Source organism: Anabrus simplex, chromosome 2, assembly GCF_040414725.1.
Source record: "Anabrus simplex isolate iqAnaSimp1 chromosome 2, ASM4041472v1, whole genome shotgun sequence".
NCBI classification, from domain to species: domain Eukaryota; kingdom Metazoa; phylum Arthropoda; class Insecta; order Orthoptera; family Tettigoniidae; genus Anabrus; species Anabrus simplex.
In genome coordinates this window covers 1,231,517,763-1,231,530,441 of record NC_090266.1, presented here as the reverse complement: position 1 = coordinate 1,231,530,441, position 12,679 = coordinate 1,231,517,763, and the positions used below count along the sequence as shown (strand labels likewise).

The 12,679-nt window shown below is 40.2% G+C and overlaps 1 protein-coding gene across 1 annotated transcript in view; it reads left to right on the top strand.

The window, feature by feature from the left end:
* LOC136863418 (uncharacterized) overlaps window positions 1-12,679 on the top strand; it is a 69,612-nt gene that overhangs the window by 31,537 nt on the left and 25,396 nt on the right. The window contains exon 3 of the mRNA XM_067139828.2: window positions 3,793-4,215. Within this exon, the coding sequence (XP_066995929.2) occupies window positions 3,793-4,215 (423 nt within the window). The remainder of the gene's footprint in view (window positions 1-3,792; window positions 4,216-12,679) is intronic.

The following is a 12,679-nucleotide window of genomic DNA, read 5'->3' as shown; positions in this document are numbered from 1 at the left end:
CCTGGGTAGGCGAAATAGATGTATATGATACAGAATTACATTTCAATAATGGGATTTTACGATTACAAGCAAACTTGAAGGTGCACGACTTGCTCTGAATGTCGAGCACAAGACCGGAGTGAGACATGAAATCAGCTCCCAATATAATGGGGCAAGACAAGTGCTTAGCCACCAACAGTTTAACTTTCCAAGTAAATTTAGCAATTCTAATTTTGGCATATAGGTAACCTAGAATTTCTAATGGAGAGGAGTTCGTAGAAACTCCCTGAATCACAGGCGAACAATAATCAGGAAATTTACAGACAGATTTTAATTTGGAGTACCACTTGGCCGAAATAATGGAACACACACTGCCAGAATCTAAGAGAGCTGTTACAGGTTCATCATCCAATTCAATTTTGAGAAATGGAACCGGTGCGGGGGTATCCGCCGCAATCCTAAGATATTCTTTAGGGCATTCCACTGCCGGTTTAGCAAAACTTATATCCGTTTCCAAGCTTTCAGAGGCTTTCCCCGGGGCTGAGCCTTGGAAAGATGAATTTGCTGACTCAGCCGATGCCGCTAGTCACTTTTGATTATTGGTGTTGGTGGAAGGTGCACCAGAAGTTGAGCAGGAGGGGGTGCTATTAGTATTCGGACAATTCTTGGCAATATGGGAAAAGGCGCCGCATTTAAATCAGCCTTTAGATGATCCTGCTCCATTCTTTGTCCCGCTAGATTTAACAAAGGGATACTTATTCTGGAGATGATCGGACGACCCGCAAGCATAGCATTTGCGAACAGTGAAAGTTCGGCGAGTTGGAGGCCGAAAATTACTTGAAGACGGAGGGGGCTCTTTCGCAACACGTAACGTGTCAGCATATCTAACCCCTTCGGCAGAGACAGCCAGAGCCTCTAACTCGGCAAAATTTCGCGGACGCGACGCAAAACACAAATAGGACCTGTAGGATGGTGAAATTCCTTCCACAATGGCCTGTGCAATTAGATCTTCAGGGAAGTGAACGGCATATACCCTAGTATAGAATTTACTATCTTGGATAAAGTCGGCAAGGTTTTCATCCAGACGCTGTACACGGTAATAATACTCCTGTATTAGAGAGGACCTTGCCCTAGCCGGGATGAAGTTAGCTAGCAGATGGGCGTGGAAGTCTTCTATAGATGATTGTTCAGCAATAGCTCTTACTATTTTGTCTGAGAGGACACCAATAGAATAAGGGTAAATTATCTGAAGGATTTGACACGAAGAAAGGGAAAAACAAGAGCATGGTCCTGAAACTCAACTAAAAATCTTAAAAATGCAATAACATCACTAGAGGAGTTAACGGAGAACCTAGAAATACCCCTGAGCAACATTGCTAATGGGTGAGGCAAACTACTGAACCGGGTGACATAGTAGGTAACGGCCTAAGGGGTGGAGAAGCTGTTTCAGAGGGTGTATTATTCAACACAAATGGAGGGATTGATGTACGACGACCTGACTCGGTTTCCAATGGGGCAGATTTTTGTTGAGTTGCCACGGATTTTCTACTTCCTTCACCCGTGGGAGAATCCTCCTCGCTAACTATGTTTACCAGAGTGGGTTGTTCGATTTTGGGGGGTACTGCCCCAGTTAACAATAGGCTAACCTTACTGGACAATTTAGAAAGGTTTTCGAGAAGAGCACTATCCTCCTTCCCTTGAATATCATTTAACTTAAGAGACAATAGATCAGTAACTCTATTGTAAAAATGGAACAATCTAGCTTGTACACGTTTAAGTTGATTAGGTGATGGATCACCCCCTTCAAAAAACTAACTACAGATGCTAGCTCAGTAGCATTATCAGTGATCGTGGAGAGAGCGTCGACAATACCTTTCTTCCCCCGGATGGGGATACTAATCGGCAAATCAAGAGAATCTTTAAGCTTAGTGATAACGGCCGCAACCGTGCTTCCAGATTGAACATTTCTAATAGTTAATTAATAAATCATTTCCTCCTTTCGCAAATAGCCGGGATGTAGGACCGGACATGATGACAGACACTTTACAAATTCAGAAAAATCGAAAAATTCCAGCGACTGAGAAAATTGTTAGAGTTCAAACAAAAGCAATATTTAGCCGTCAAAAGGGCTAAAATGAGACCCATTCAACCACGCTCTGCTACCACTTGTTCGGAGGTATGTGTGGAACAGCAGAGGTGAAAGAAGGTGCGGGCTGGAATGGGTCTAACTACAAGGCCGAAAGATGAATTAAAATTTCAATAAAGGTTATATTTTCAAGACTTAACAATTTTCGCATAGAATTCAAAAAATTTAACAAGAACAATCAACAACAATCCAATCATCAGGTACCAGGTACAATTTTACAAACGAAAGCATAAGTTTCGGGACCTTTACAAGTTCTCGGCATGAGCCCCAATTTTCACAATCTTTCAGCTTTTAGCTCAACAATACCAAGTTACAATATAGTTCCAAGGGCAGAAAACCCCTTCATACTAGGAGCATAAGCTCCAAAAACCATATCGGCCCTCCTAGAGGCACTTTATCACATCCAAAAGAGCTGACCCGCTCTCAATTTCTCACGCCTTTCAAAGGCCACAACAACATTCGCATTGCCTGCCTCTCAAGGCACACTTACAAATGAACAGGGGTACCTTGTATCCATTCTACTGGGCCTTAAATGAAAAAAAATAATAGGTTAATTTAAACGGCCCTAAATACAAAAGGAATGGAGGCGAGAACTTGCACTCCTACATGAAACTTGGTAAAATCTAAGTGGTGCTAGGCCAATTACACAGGGGATATTCCCATACTATGGAGGTGACTCGTACAAGAAAAATTTAAGACATGACATAAAGAAGGAAAACAGTTACAACCGTAGTCACCTAAAAACAAAAGGAAGTGGAGCTCGAGAGGGTAAGGCACTCTCTATCCCCGATTTACAGTTAAAGTAATATGAAAATTTTACATGATCCGGCACTAATTTACATTTTCAGACAGGAAGGTTACATTGATAAGGTTTCGGACCTTCTCCGATGGTTAAACTGCTGAGCTAGCAAAATGAAGATGTTAAACGGCCATTACCTTGTAGAAGAGCTGCTGGCGGATGAAAGAGGCGCTTCCCGTCTCCTGCTATACTTCCATACACTAAGCTAGATGTTGTACGAGTGGCCGAGAGCCAGGAAAATCAGCCGTTTTTATACTCTCGGGGAAGATTCGAGACTTTTCATGAATGATTAAGACACACCCACAGGCGTTTATTGGCTAACTAAAATTTACACATAAAAAATTGGGGAAGAAAGATACAATTGGCTGAAAATTAATGACAGAAATTATTGATTGGCTAACTTCAAAACTGGAGGAAAGAAAAGATTTATATTGCCAACCCACAAATGAAAGAACGAAATTTATTTATAGGAAAACTTATGAGTAGAAAATATCTTCAAGAAAAGTTCAATCACTTCGCACCGGGGTGCATGATCATAGTCGTTTGGTAGAGACATCTGTGAGAGAATGTCCACACTTGTTGATAATAGTAAACAAAAACAATTCGAAATTAACTCAGTGACATCTTCTGATAAACGGTTGAATTAATTCAGTTTTAAAGTTCAGAGTTACAGCTGTAGAGGAGTACTTTAAGGCGGAAAATTCAAATGTGCGGCGTATAGGTGTACCAACCGGTACAATAATAATAATAATAATAATAATAATAATAATAATAATAATAATAATAATAATAATAATAATAATAATAATAATAATAAAATTTAGACACAATGCTACTTGAAATAATACCACCCAGTTTGTAATTTCAGGTTCCTCTCCAACTTGGCGGCACAAGCAACATCGGTAGGCTACCCACAACAGCAAACACCTTCACCTGGAGAATATGGACTCTATTCCCCACAAACTTCACAATATCCTAGTCAGGATAACCAAGGTCCAACTCAGTTCCCTGGTCAGTACCCCTTAGGTCAAGGAGTATTTCCCAGCCAGTACCCAGGTCAGTTTCCCAGCCAGCTCCCCCTGCGTCCAGGAGGCCCAGGTTTATTTCCCCCCGGATCTGGTCTCTACCCAGGTCAGTATCCTGCATATTCGAGTTTGCTAGGTGCCCTCGGATCCATCGCCCGTTACGATACACTGAGGTGTGTCCCCAGACTCCTTTGTGAAGTTGTTGCAGGAGGTCAACCAGGATACACTGGGAAGCAAGGAATCATCAACCGTGACTCCCTGCTGACGTAAGTAGCATTTAATTTCATTTATTAATTATTACTTCCAATTAATCCATTCATTTTGACGAATAGTACTATTAAATATGACCAACATACGTTTGTTGCTTTTCAAAATGCCAATAAAGTGCCGATGGAGATTGTTGCTTCCACACATTGTCTAAACAACGACCGCATCGAGAGACAAGCGTGGGAATATAATATTGTTATAGGAAAAATTGCTTTTAATTACAGCTGGCTTATTATTTCTTCTGGAGGAGATTCGCACACCAAGTGTTACCTGAAAAATCGATAGATTGGATTCTTTTCCAGTTGGTAACCACGCCTTTGGTTGCAGTAAAATGCCCGGGAAATATTGGTTTAGCTCCACATTTAGTTTACTTGCTACGTGCCAGTATTTTGTGGAAGGAACTAGTAAATCAGCAGGGTCCCCGAGCCTGAGGCCTTAGTTGTCTTAGTCTTGTTTCTCATGGATCTTCTGGAAAGTGTAACCAGAATATTCTCATTCCGGCCGCACGTGGTGTAGTCTGGAACTTCCTCACCGGCCGTCGTCGGAGTTGATATGGTGAATGTCCCACTAGAATCAGTGTCAAAATATCGTCGTGTTGATGGAGTACTACGTGCGTACAGTCGTGGAGTACTGTGTAATGCTGTGGAGCACCTAGTACTGTGTGAGTGATGTGTGAGTAGAACTGGAGCAGAGTTCATTGTCGTTATTGTGAGGAGTATTGTTTGAATGTGTGAGCTATCAGACTCGTTTGGTGTCAAACCAAATGAACAACAGTCGTTTATAGTGATAGTCAACAGCGCTATGTTCGAACCTGTCTGCGTGCAGCTGATATGTGAAGTGACTGAACGTGCGGAGACGAATGGCTTGTAAATCAGGATTATTGCCGTCCCAGATAATATCAGTGAGGCGGACTACAAGATGTGAGAAAACAGAGTCTTTATAAATATCCACTAATTAGGGAAGTAACATCATTCATTGTCAAATATAATTGTGTTTATGCGTGTGTACTAACTGGGTCATCCTGAATTAAATAAGAAACAGTGATTTTTTCGTAACAATTTTGAGGATACTATCAGGAAAACTGTTTATTGTTCCTGTAAATATTCAAATGTGATATCCGAGAGCATCTATTGTATGTACCTTAGTTGTAAACTGTATTCACACGATTCTTCAGGGGAAATAAACCACTAAAACGTGATAATGATATCTTGGAATAATGCCTGTTATGTCTCATTATGCACGGCTCTATTCAGTTCGTAGTATCATGCTTGAATATCATCAATAAATATGTGTATATTTTTCCGAATAATTGGTACAAACTTTGATTTTCATAAGTATAAACAACGAAACCATTTATCCGTTAATTCTCACCGTACGTTCAGTCATCCAATATAAAATGGAATGATCGAAACTGTGTATTACCGATAGAGGAAACTACTTTGATGGGGACAGTTGTTGTACGATAAGCGATGAATATGTTATAGTAATAGTTCGGTTTCTTTCTGGAACACTCCTTGTATTTAAGTAAGTAGTTACATTATACTTTGTAAAAGTTTTCACTGATTGACAGGAACATTTTCGGCAAACATGAAACTAAACCACTTTCTAAATCTTTGTGAAGATTGGCCTCTATTTGCACCAATTATTATGTCTGGCGACATGGCTAAATGATTCGCGTACTGGCCTTTGGTCAAGGGGGTCCTGTATTCGATTTTTTCTTCATTTCTTAATTTTAATGGTTCGTGCCTGGGTGTGTGTGCCGTCTTCATCACAGGTAGGGCAGACCCGCAGGTGACCTGTACGTCATCAACTCGAAAGACCTGCACACGCCATTATTACGATATTCTTATTTAATATCATTTTTGAAGAAGTCCAGTTGATTAATGAGGTGCTAAATTCATTTTATCATTATCATTTCCACTTCATTCCATATGTCTTAAGGGCGTGAATAGCAGCAATGACTAATATTCTCTGAAGATTATTTCCGGTGACTTATCAACCGTAAATCAACAAACCAAAAAAATAAAAAATTGGAACATGTTTTCAGTAATAAGCCTGAACCAACCCGAGGAAGCGACAAATGCAGACGTACTGGGAGGAGTGTGCTGGTAGTGCGAGGAAGGAGTGCTGGAGGAGAGTGCAAGAGTAATGTGAAGAATATCGGTAAGATGATTGGTGTTGAACAATACACGGCAGTTATAGGAAGATGGCAGGGGATAAAGAAGAAAAAGAAGCGAAAAGTGGAGGAAGCATAATGGAACCGGAAATGAAGGCGGAGATGATGCTGACAGCAGCCGTGATTTTAGTAATGCTATGTATCGGGGGTGTGGAATTGAATCCAGGGCTGATTTCCAGTGGAATCATGGGCTGGGAAGACGTGTAAGTAATTAGGAAGGTGATAAAAGAGGTGGTAGACGATGTTGGCCAGCTTGAGCAAATTAAAATTATGATGCAGGAGCAATTGAAGGAGCGAGAGGATATGAAGAAATGGTTACATAAAAAAGCAGACGATACAACAGTTAAGGTGAGAAATAACGGGGAAGAAATTGCATCACTAAGAGAGAAAGTCAGAAGTTTAGAAAAGGAGGTGGTCGAATGGAAGAGAGAGACTGTAGCCTACTGCCGGGAGAGGATGAATGAATGTTTATTCTTATATGGTGTGCAGGAAGAAGGGCTAGAAACGAAGATAGGGACTATATATAAAGTTGTGGACGTCATACAAAGTAAGATGAAGATTAATTTAATTGATGACGTGGAAAGGGTAGGTAGAGCGAAGGGTAACACACCAATAAAGTTCGACTAATATCTATCCTATTGTCGGAGATAATATTAAGAAACTCGAGCAAACTTCAAGGAAAAACAAATTGGGTTAGGAGAGACTTGGGAAAAGAAGGTAGCGAGAATCTGAGGATACTGAGGAAATAACAAGGGAGAACAAGATCACAGGGGTTGCTGGCGCATCTAAGTGCGCAGCAGCTGGTTGTTTCCAACGGAATATGGAAGAGATTATGGACCGTAACTGATCTGAAAGCCATGGAAGAGGAGCTCAATAACGAAGAGGACCTGGGTTCAAAGGATGATGGAAGGTAGGCTACCGATCAAGAGGAGCAAAAGGTCGTGGTAAGAACTGAAACCTACGAAAAGGCAAGTGCGAGAGGTAGTGTGGGGCTAAGCCAAACGGATCAGGAGGTGGAGGTGGTGAGTGATGCCCAAGAAAAGCCTATTCTAGAGCCCAGGAGAGATGGGTGTAATAAAGAAGGAAGTGGGTCGAGGGACGACAGGGAGGGGAAAGGCAATATGATGAAGGGGAGAAGTAGGAGCTCAAAGGATTTGTGGGGGAAGAGAAAGAAGGTGACAGGGGATAAAGATAGGAAATATCGCCAGAAATTGTCAAATTATGAAGGGAGGGAGATAGAAGAAGAGAGGGCGATGGTGACAAGGGGTAAAAATAAAAAAGGTAATGGTGAAGGTAGAGAGGGTAAGTTATAACTGGAATTGAAGGTAGGATTTCTAAATATTGAAGACTTACTAAAATAAGTAATACTGAGGTGATAAGGTTGGTTGAATGTTTCGATATCATTGCTCTATTGGAGACTTAGATACCAATAGGAAAAGAGATAACCTGGGGTGGGTTTATTGCCAAATGCAGATCAATAAAGAAAAAAGTAATAAAGTGCGATCACCAAGAGGAATAGTGGTGTTGATCAAAGAAGAGATCGAGGAACTAGTAGAAGAAATTGGGAACGAAATGAAAGAAGTTGTCTGGTTGAGACTGAACATAGGGAGAGAAAAGGGGAGAGAAAGAAAAGAATATATAGCATATGCTTACTGCCACCCCAAGGGATCTCCATATGCTAACGATTAGTTCTTCGAGGAGGGGAACAAAGCCCAATGCTTAGCAAAGATGGGACAGACATAAGGGTAGAACGGAAAGGTAAGGATAAGGAAATAAACAGCTATGGAGGAAGGATCCTGGAATTTTGTGAGGCAGGAATGTTCTAAATTCTAAATGGTTTCTGGGAGGGGGACCGAGAAGGAAAATTGACATACATTGCGGCACAAGGGGGAAGTGTGATCGACTTGATGTGTACGGAGGATATGCTAGGAAAAATCGTAAGGATGGAGTTGGAAGATTGGATTGAATCGCGCCGGTAGGGGTGTGGCTTGAAAGAAGCGGAGAGTAAGAAAGAGAGGGAGTAAAAATGAGGGCAGTAGAGCGGGATAACAGCTATATTAAATAGAGATGGGCGGAGAATTCACAAAAAGAACTTGAGGGCCTTACGAAGAATGAGATAGAATTAATCAGATGCGAATGGGAAGTAGCCTTAAAGGAAAATAATATCGACAGAGCCTTGGATCTAATTAAATATCCTGCAAGGATGGTAGGAAGGCTAGAGCAAGGACAAAAAAGAAGTAACAGTAGAGGGGGTGGATGGCACAATAAGGAATGCGAGGTATTGAGATGCGCAGTAATGAAGGCCTTGAAAAAATATAGATTAAGTGGAGGTAAGGATGATAGAGAAACTTTCTGTAGATTAAGAAAGGAGTATAAAAGGAAAATCGCCGAGAGGAAAAAGTCATAGTCAATGGAACAAACGGAGTTAATTAATAAAGAATGCAGGTTAAATCCGGGGGAGAGAATATGGGAAAGAGTAAACAAAATTAATAAAGGTGAGAAAAGGGTGGTCAAATCTAGGATTGATTATGACCAGTGGGTGATATACTTCAATGGTTTATCAGGGGGAAAGAATTGTTGGAAGTTGGGGGAGGGGACAAGGAGTGCGCGGAGAAACCTGGAGGTTAGTATATATGAACTCAACAAAGATATCACCATATAGGAAGTCCAGGATGTATTAGGCAAACTCAAGAGTAGATTGGCGGGGGGAATGAATGGCATGAATAATTTAGTACGGAAAGGAATTGGTAAATACAGACAGATGAGGGAGGGAATAACAAACTTGTTTAACAGGATATTCAATGTTGGTAAAATACCCAAAGAGTGGGAAGGTGGTATCATTTGCACAATATACAAAAAGAAAGGAAACAAAATCTTGCCGGGCATTACCGAAGAATAACGCTACTTGACTCACTGAGTAAGATTTGTACAGAGGTTTTGGCAAATAGGCTAGCGACCTGAGCCGAAGAACATTCAATAATACCAATGCTACAGAGAGGTTTTCTAAAAGGAAGAAGGACTACAGCTAACATCGTGTCGGTGAAGGTGATAATAGACAAATACTTAAGTAGGGAAAAAGGCTGTGTGTACTTCGCGGCATTTGATACGGTGAGTAGGGAAGCACTGCTTGAAAAATTAGACAGAATGGGAGTCTCTAGGAAGATGATAAGGATGATCGAGGCGATATACCAAAATGTATATTGTTGTATCAAGATAGAAAAAAATGTAATCAGTGAGCCTATAGAGTGTAAGTTAGGACTGAAACAAGTATGTGAACTTTCGCTTCTGTTATTTCTGTTATTCATTAATGATACGTTGGAAGGGCACTGAGGAGCAAAATGGGCAGTACCGGTAGCGCAGATGACGTCATTAACAGGTGGGGATCTACAAAAAAAATATGAAGGAGTTGTCAGGGTTTGCGGGGAAGCGGGCTTTGAAAATTAACTGTAATAAGTCATCATCATCATCATCATCATCATCATCCTTTCATGTATTAGTCCTATAGAAGAACTGTTAAGGTCCATACAAAAGATTTGCATTTTCACGCCATTTCTTCCTGGGGTGTCTCAGAGATCTCTTCCCACTGGGGCAGTAGTTTATGACTGCTTTGGGGATCCTGCTTCTGTCCGTCCTGTTTAGTTGTTTTAGCCACTTTCTCTGGTGTTCATAGATGTATTACAATATAGGTCTGCTTTTAAAGCCATTCAGCACATCTGTATTTCTTTCGTGTTCTCACATAGTAACTCCTGTTGTTCGCCGCATGTATTTCATTTCAGCTCTAGTTATTCTTCTCTAATCGCATTTCCTCAGGATCCACGCTTCACTTCATAGCAAAGTACTGGTCTTGCCAAGGTTTTGTAGATTCTTGTATGGGTGTGTTTTTGGACTAATGATGGTCTAAAAACTTTATTGTTGATTCCCAATCACCTGTTAAATTTGTAGATTTTCTCCGGTATGTCCATTTCTTAAAAGAGAGACAGTTTGTAGCCGAAGTATTTAAAATCATTTACTCTTTCCAAAATGTTGTTATTTAAGCAGATCTTGCTTCTTACTGGTTCCTTGCCACAGAAAGACATTATCTTAGTTTTTTCAGGGGATATTTCAATTGAGTACTTTTCTGAGACTAGGTTTAGGTTATACATTGAAAGCTGTAAATCATCTTCTGAGGTGGCGACCAGCACTAAGTCATCTGCAAATAATATGTGTCCAGCTGTAGATTTCTGTTAATGCGGATGGAAACATGTCTTGTTTCTCCAAATTCTAGTATGAGAGCATTCTTATGAACAGGAGAGGGGAATGATCGCAACCCTGTCTTATTTCTATATTTATTGTTTTCCACTCTGATAACTTATCGTTGACCTCTACGGAAATCAGGTTGTGCTTGTAAAGGTTACTAATGTTCAGTACCATCTGTTGTGGGGTGTGGTCAGATATTAAAATATTAAGTAAGGTATTGCTGTTTACTTTCTCAAAAGCTTTTTTGAAGTCCACAAAGGCAATATGTGTCTCTGCATTAAATACCTGTGCTTTTCTAGAAGGATTTTCATTGTGAAATAGCCATCGCAGCAAGATCATCCCTTTCTGAAGCCGAATTGTTCTTCTCCCAGAATGTTCTCACAGTGTTTTGTAAAGGTCATTTTTAATGATGTTGGCGTATATTTTATAACCAGAATTTAATAAGCATATGCCTCCGTAGTTTTCACAATATTTTGTCACCTTTCTTGAAAATTGGTATAACTATTGCTTTAAGTAATAAGTCAAAGGTGATAACCATTCAAAAGGAAAGGAGGAGAAATAAGGGGAGGAACTGGATACTACATAGGGAAAGAATAGAAGAAGTAGATAAAGTAGAGTATTTAGGAGTGTTGTTAAACAGAAGAGGAGGGTGGGAAGATCACATGAAGAGGACAAAATTGAGGGGTCTGACAGCACTATCTACGGTTACAATAATAATGGAAAAATTCCCGGGGATAAATTATAAGATTTTGAGATTAGTATTAAATACGTTATTGTTAAGCAGAGCATTATATGGGGCAGAATTATGGGGACTCGAGCGGAAAAAAGATACATTAAACGAAATTATTTATAAATTTATTAAGATTATTATTGGCGTGTCTCAGTGTGCAGCGAATATGGGGGTGTTACTATTACGCAGAGAATATATAGAAGTAGAGTGCGTCAGAAGAGTGTTGAACTACTGGATGAGACTGAAACGGGGGGAAGGTGGCAGAGTGGAACAAAAGGCATAGAAAAATGTATATAGAGAGTTGGTTGTCAAAAATAAAAAAACTATCTTGAAAATGTAGCAATGGATTATATCTGGTTTGAGACATGGAAAGGGAAAGAAGCAGCAATCAGAGAGCGCTGATAGCTAGAATAAAGGATAAAAAAAGGCAAGGATGGTTGGAAGAATTTAGGAAAAGAGCTCCTCCGAGTTTATTTTATGAGGTAGTCCAAGTGTCCAATATTAGTATAAGGCTTGGAGATAGGAGGTGGAGAGTGTGTTCAAGTTGGTGGCTCTTGGGATTACACAAGAATAAGGGTTGAACAGGAGGAAAGATAATACACTATGCATTCTATGCGGGAGCAGGTCGGATGACATACACTTAGTAGGGGAGTGTGTAGAAACAGGGAAGCTAAGTGACAAGCAGCAAGAAATGTGTAGAATCGGTGATAAACCAAAAGTTATTGCGTGGATCTCGAAAGAATGAAACACCAAGGGTAATATGAATATATTCCTATATCTTGTGAAGAAAAGTGAGATCAGCACGGGGTGGTGAGGTAAGAAATTATTATGTAAGCACACAAGTGGAAAGGAGTTTAAACGGTAATAAGGAACTTACTAGAAAATTGAATCTAGCAAAGAAGGCAGCTAAGGATAACATGATGGCAAGCATAATTGGCAGTCATATGAATTTTAGTGAAAAATGGAAGGGTATGTATAGGTATTTTAAGGCAGAAACAGGTTCCAAGAAGGACATTCCAGGAATAATTAATGAACAAGGGGAGTGTGTATGTGATGATCTTCAAAAGGCAGAAGTATTCAGTCAGCAGTATGTACAGATTGTTGGTTACAAGGATGATGTCGAGATAGAGGAGGAGACTAAGGCCAAAGAAGTAATAAAATTTACGTATGATAACAATGACATTTACAATAAGATACAAAAGTTGAACACTAGAAAAGCGGCTGGAATTGATCAGATTTCTGGGGATATACTAAAGACAATGGGTTGGGATATAGTACCATATCTGAAGTACTTTTTTAATTATTGTTTGGTCGGAGGAGC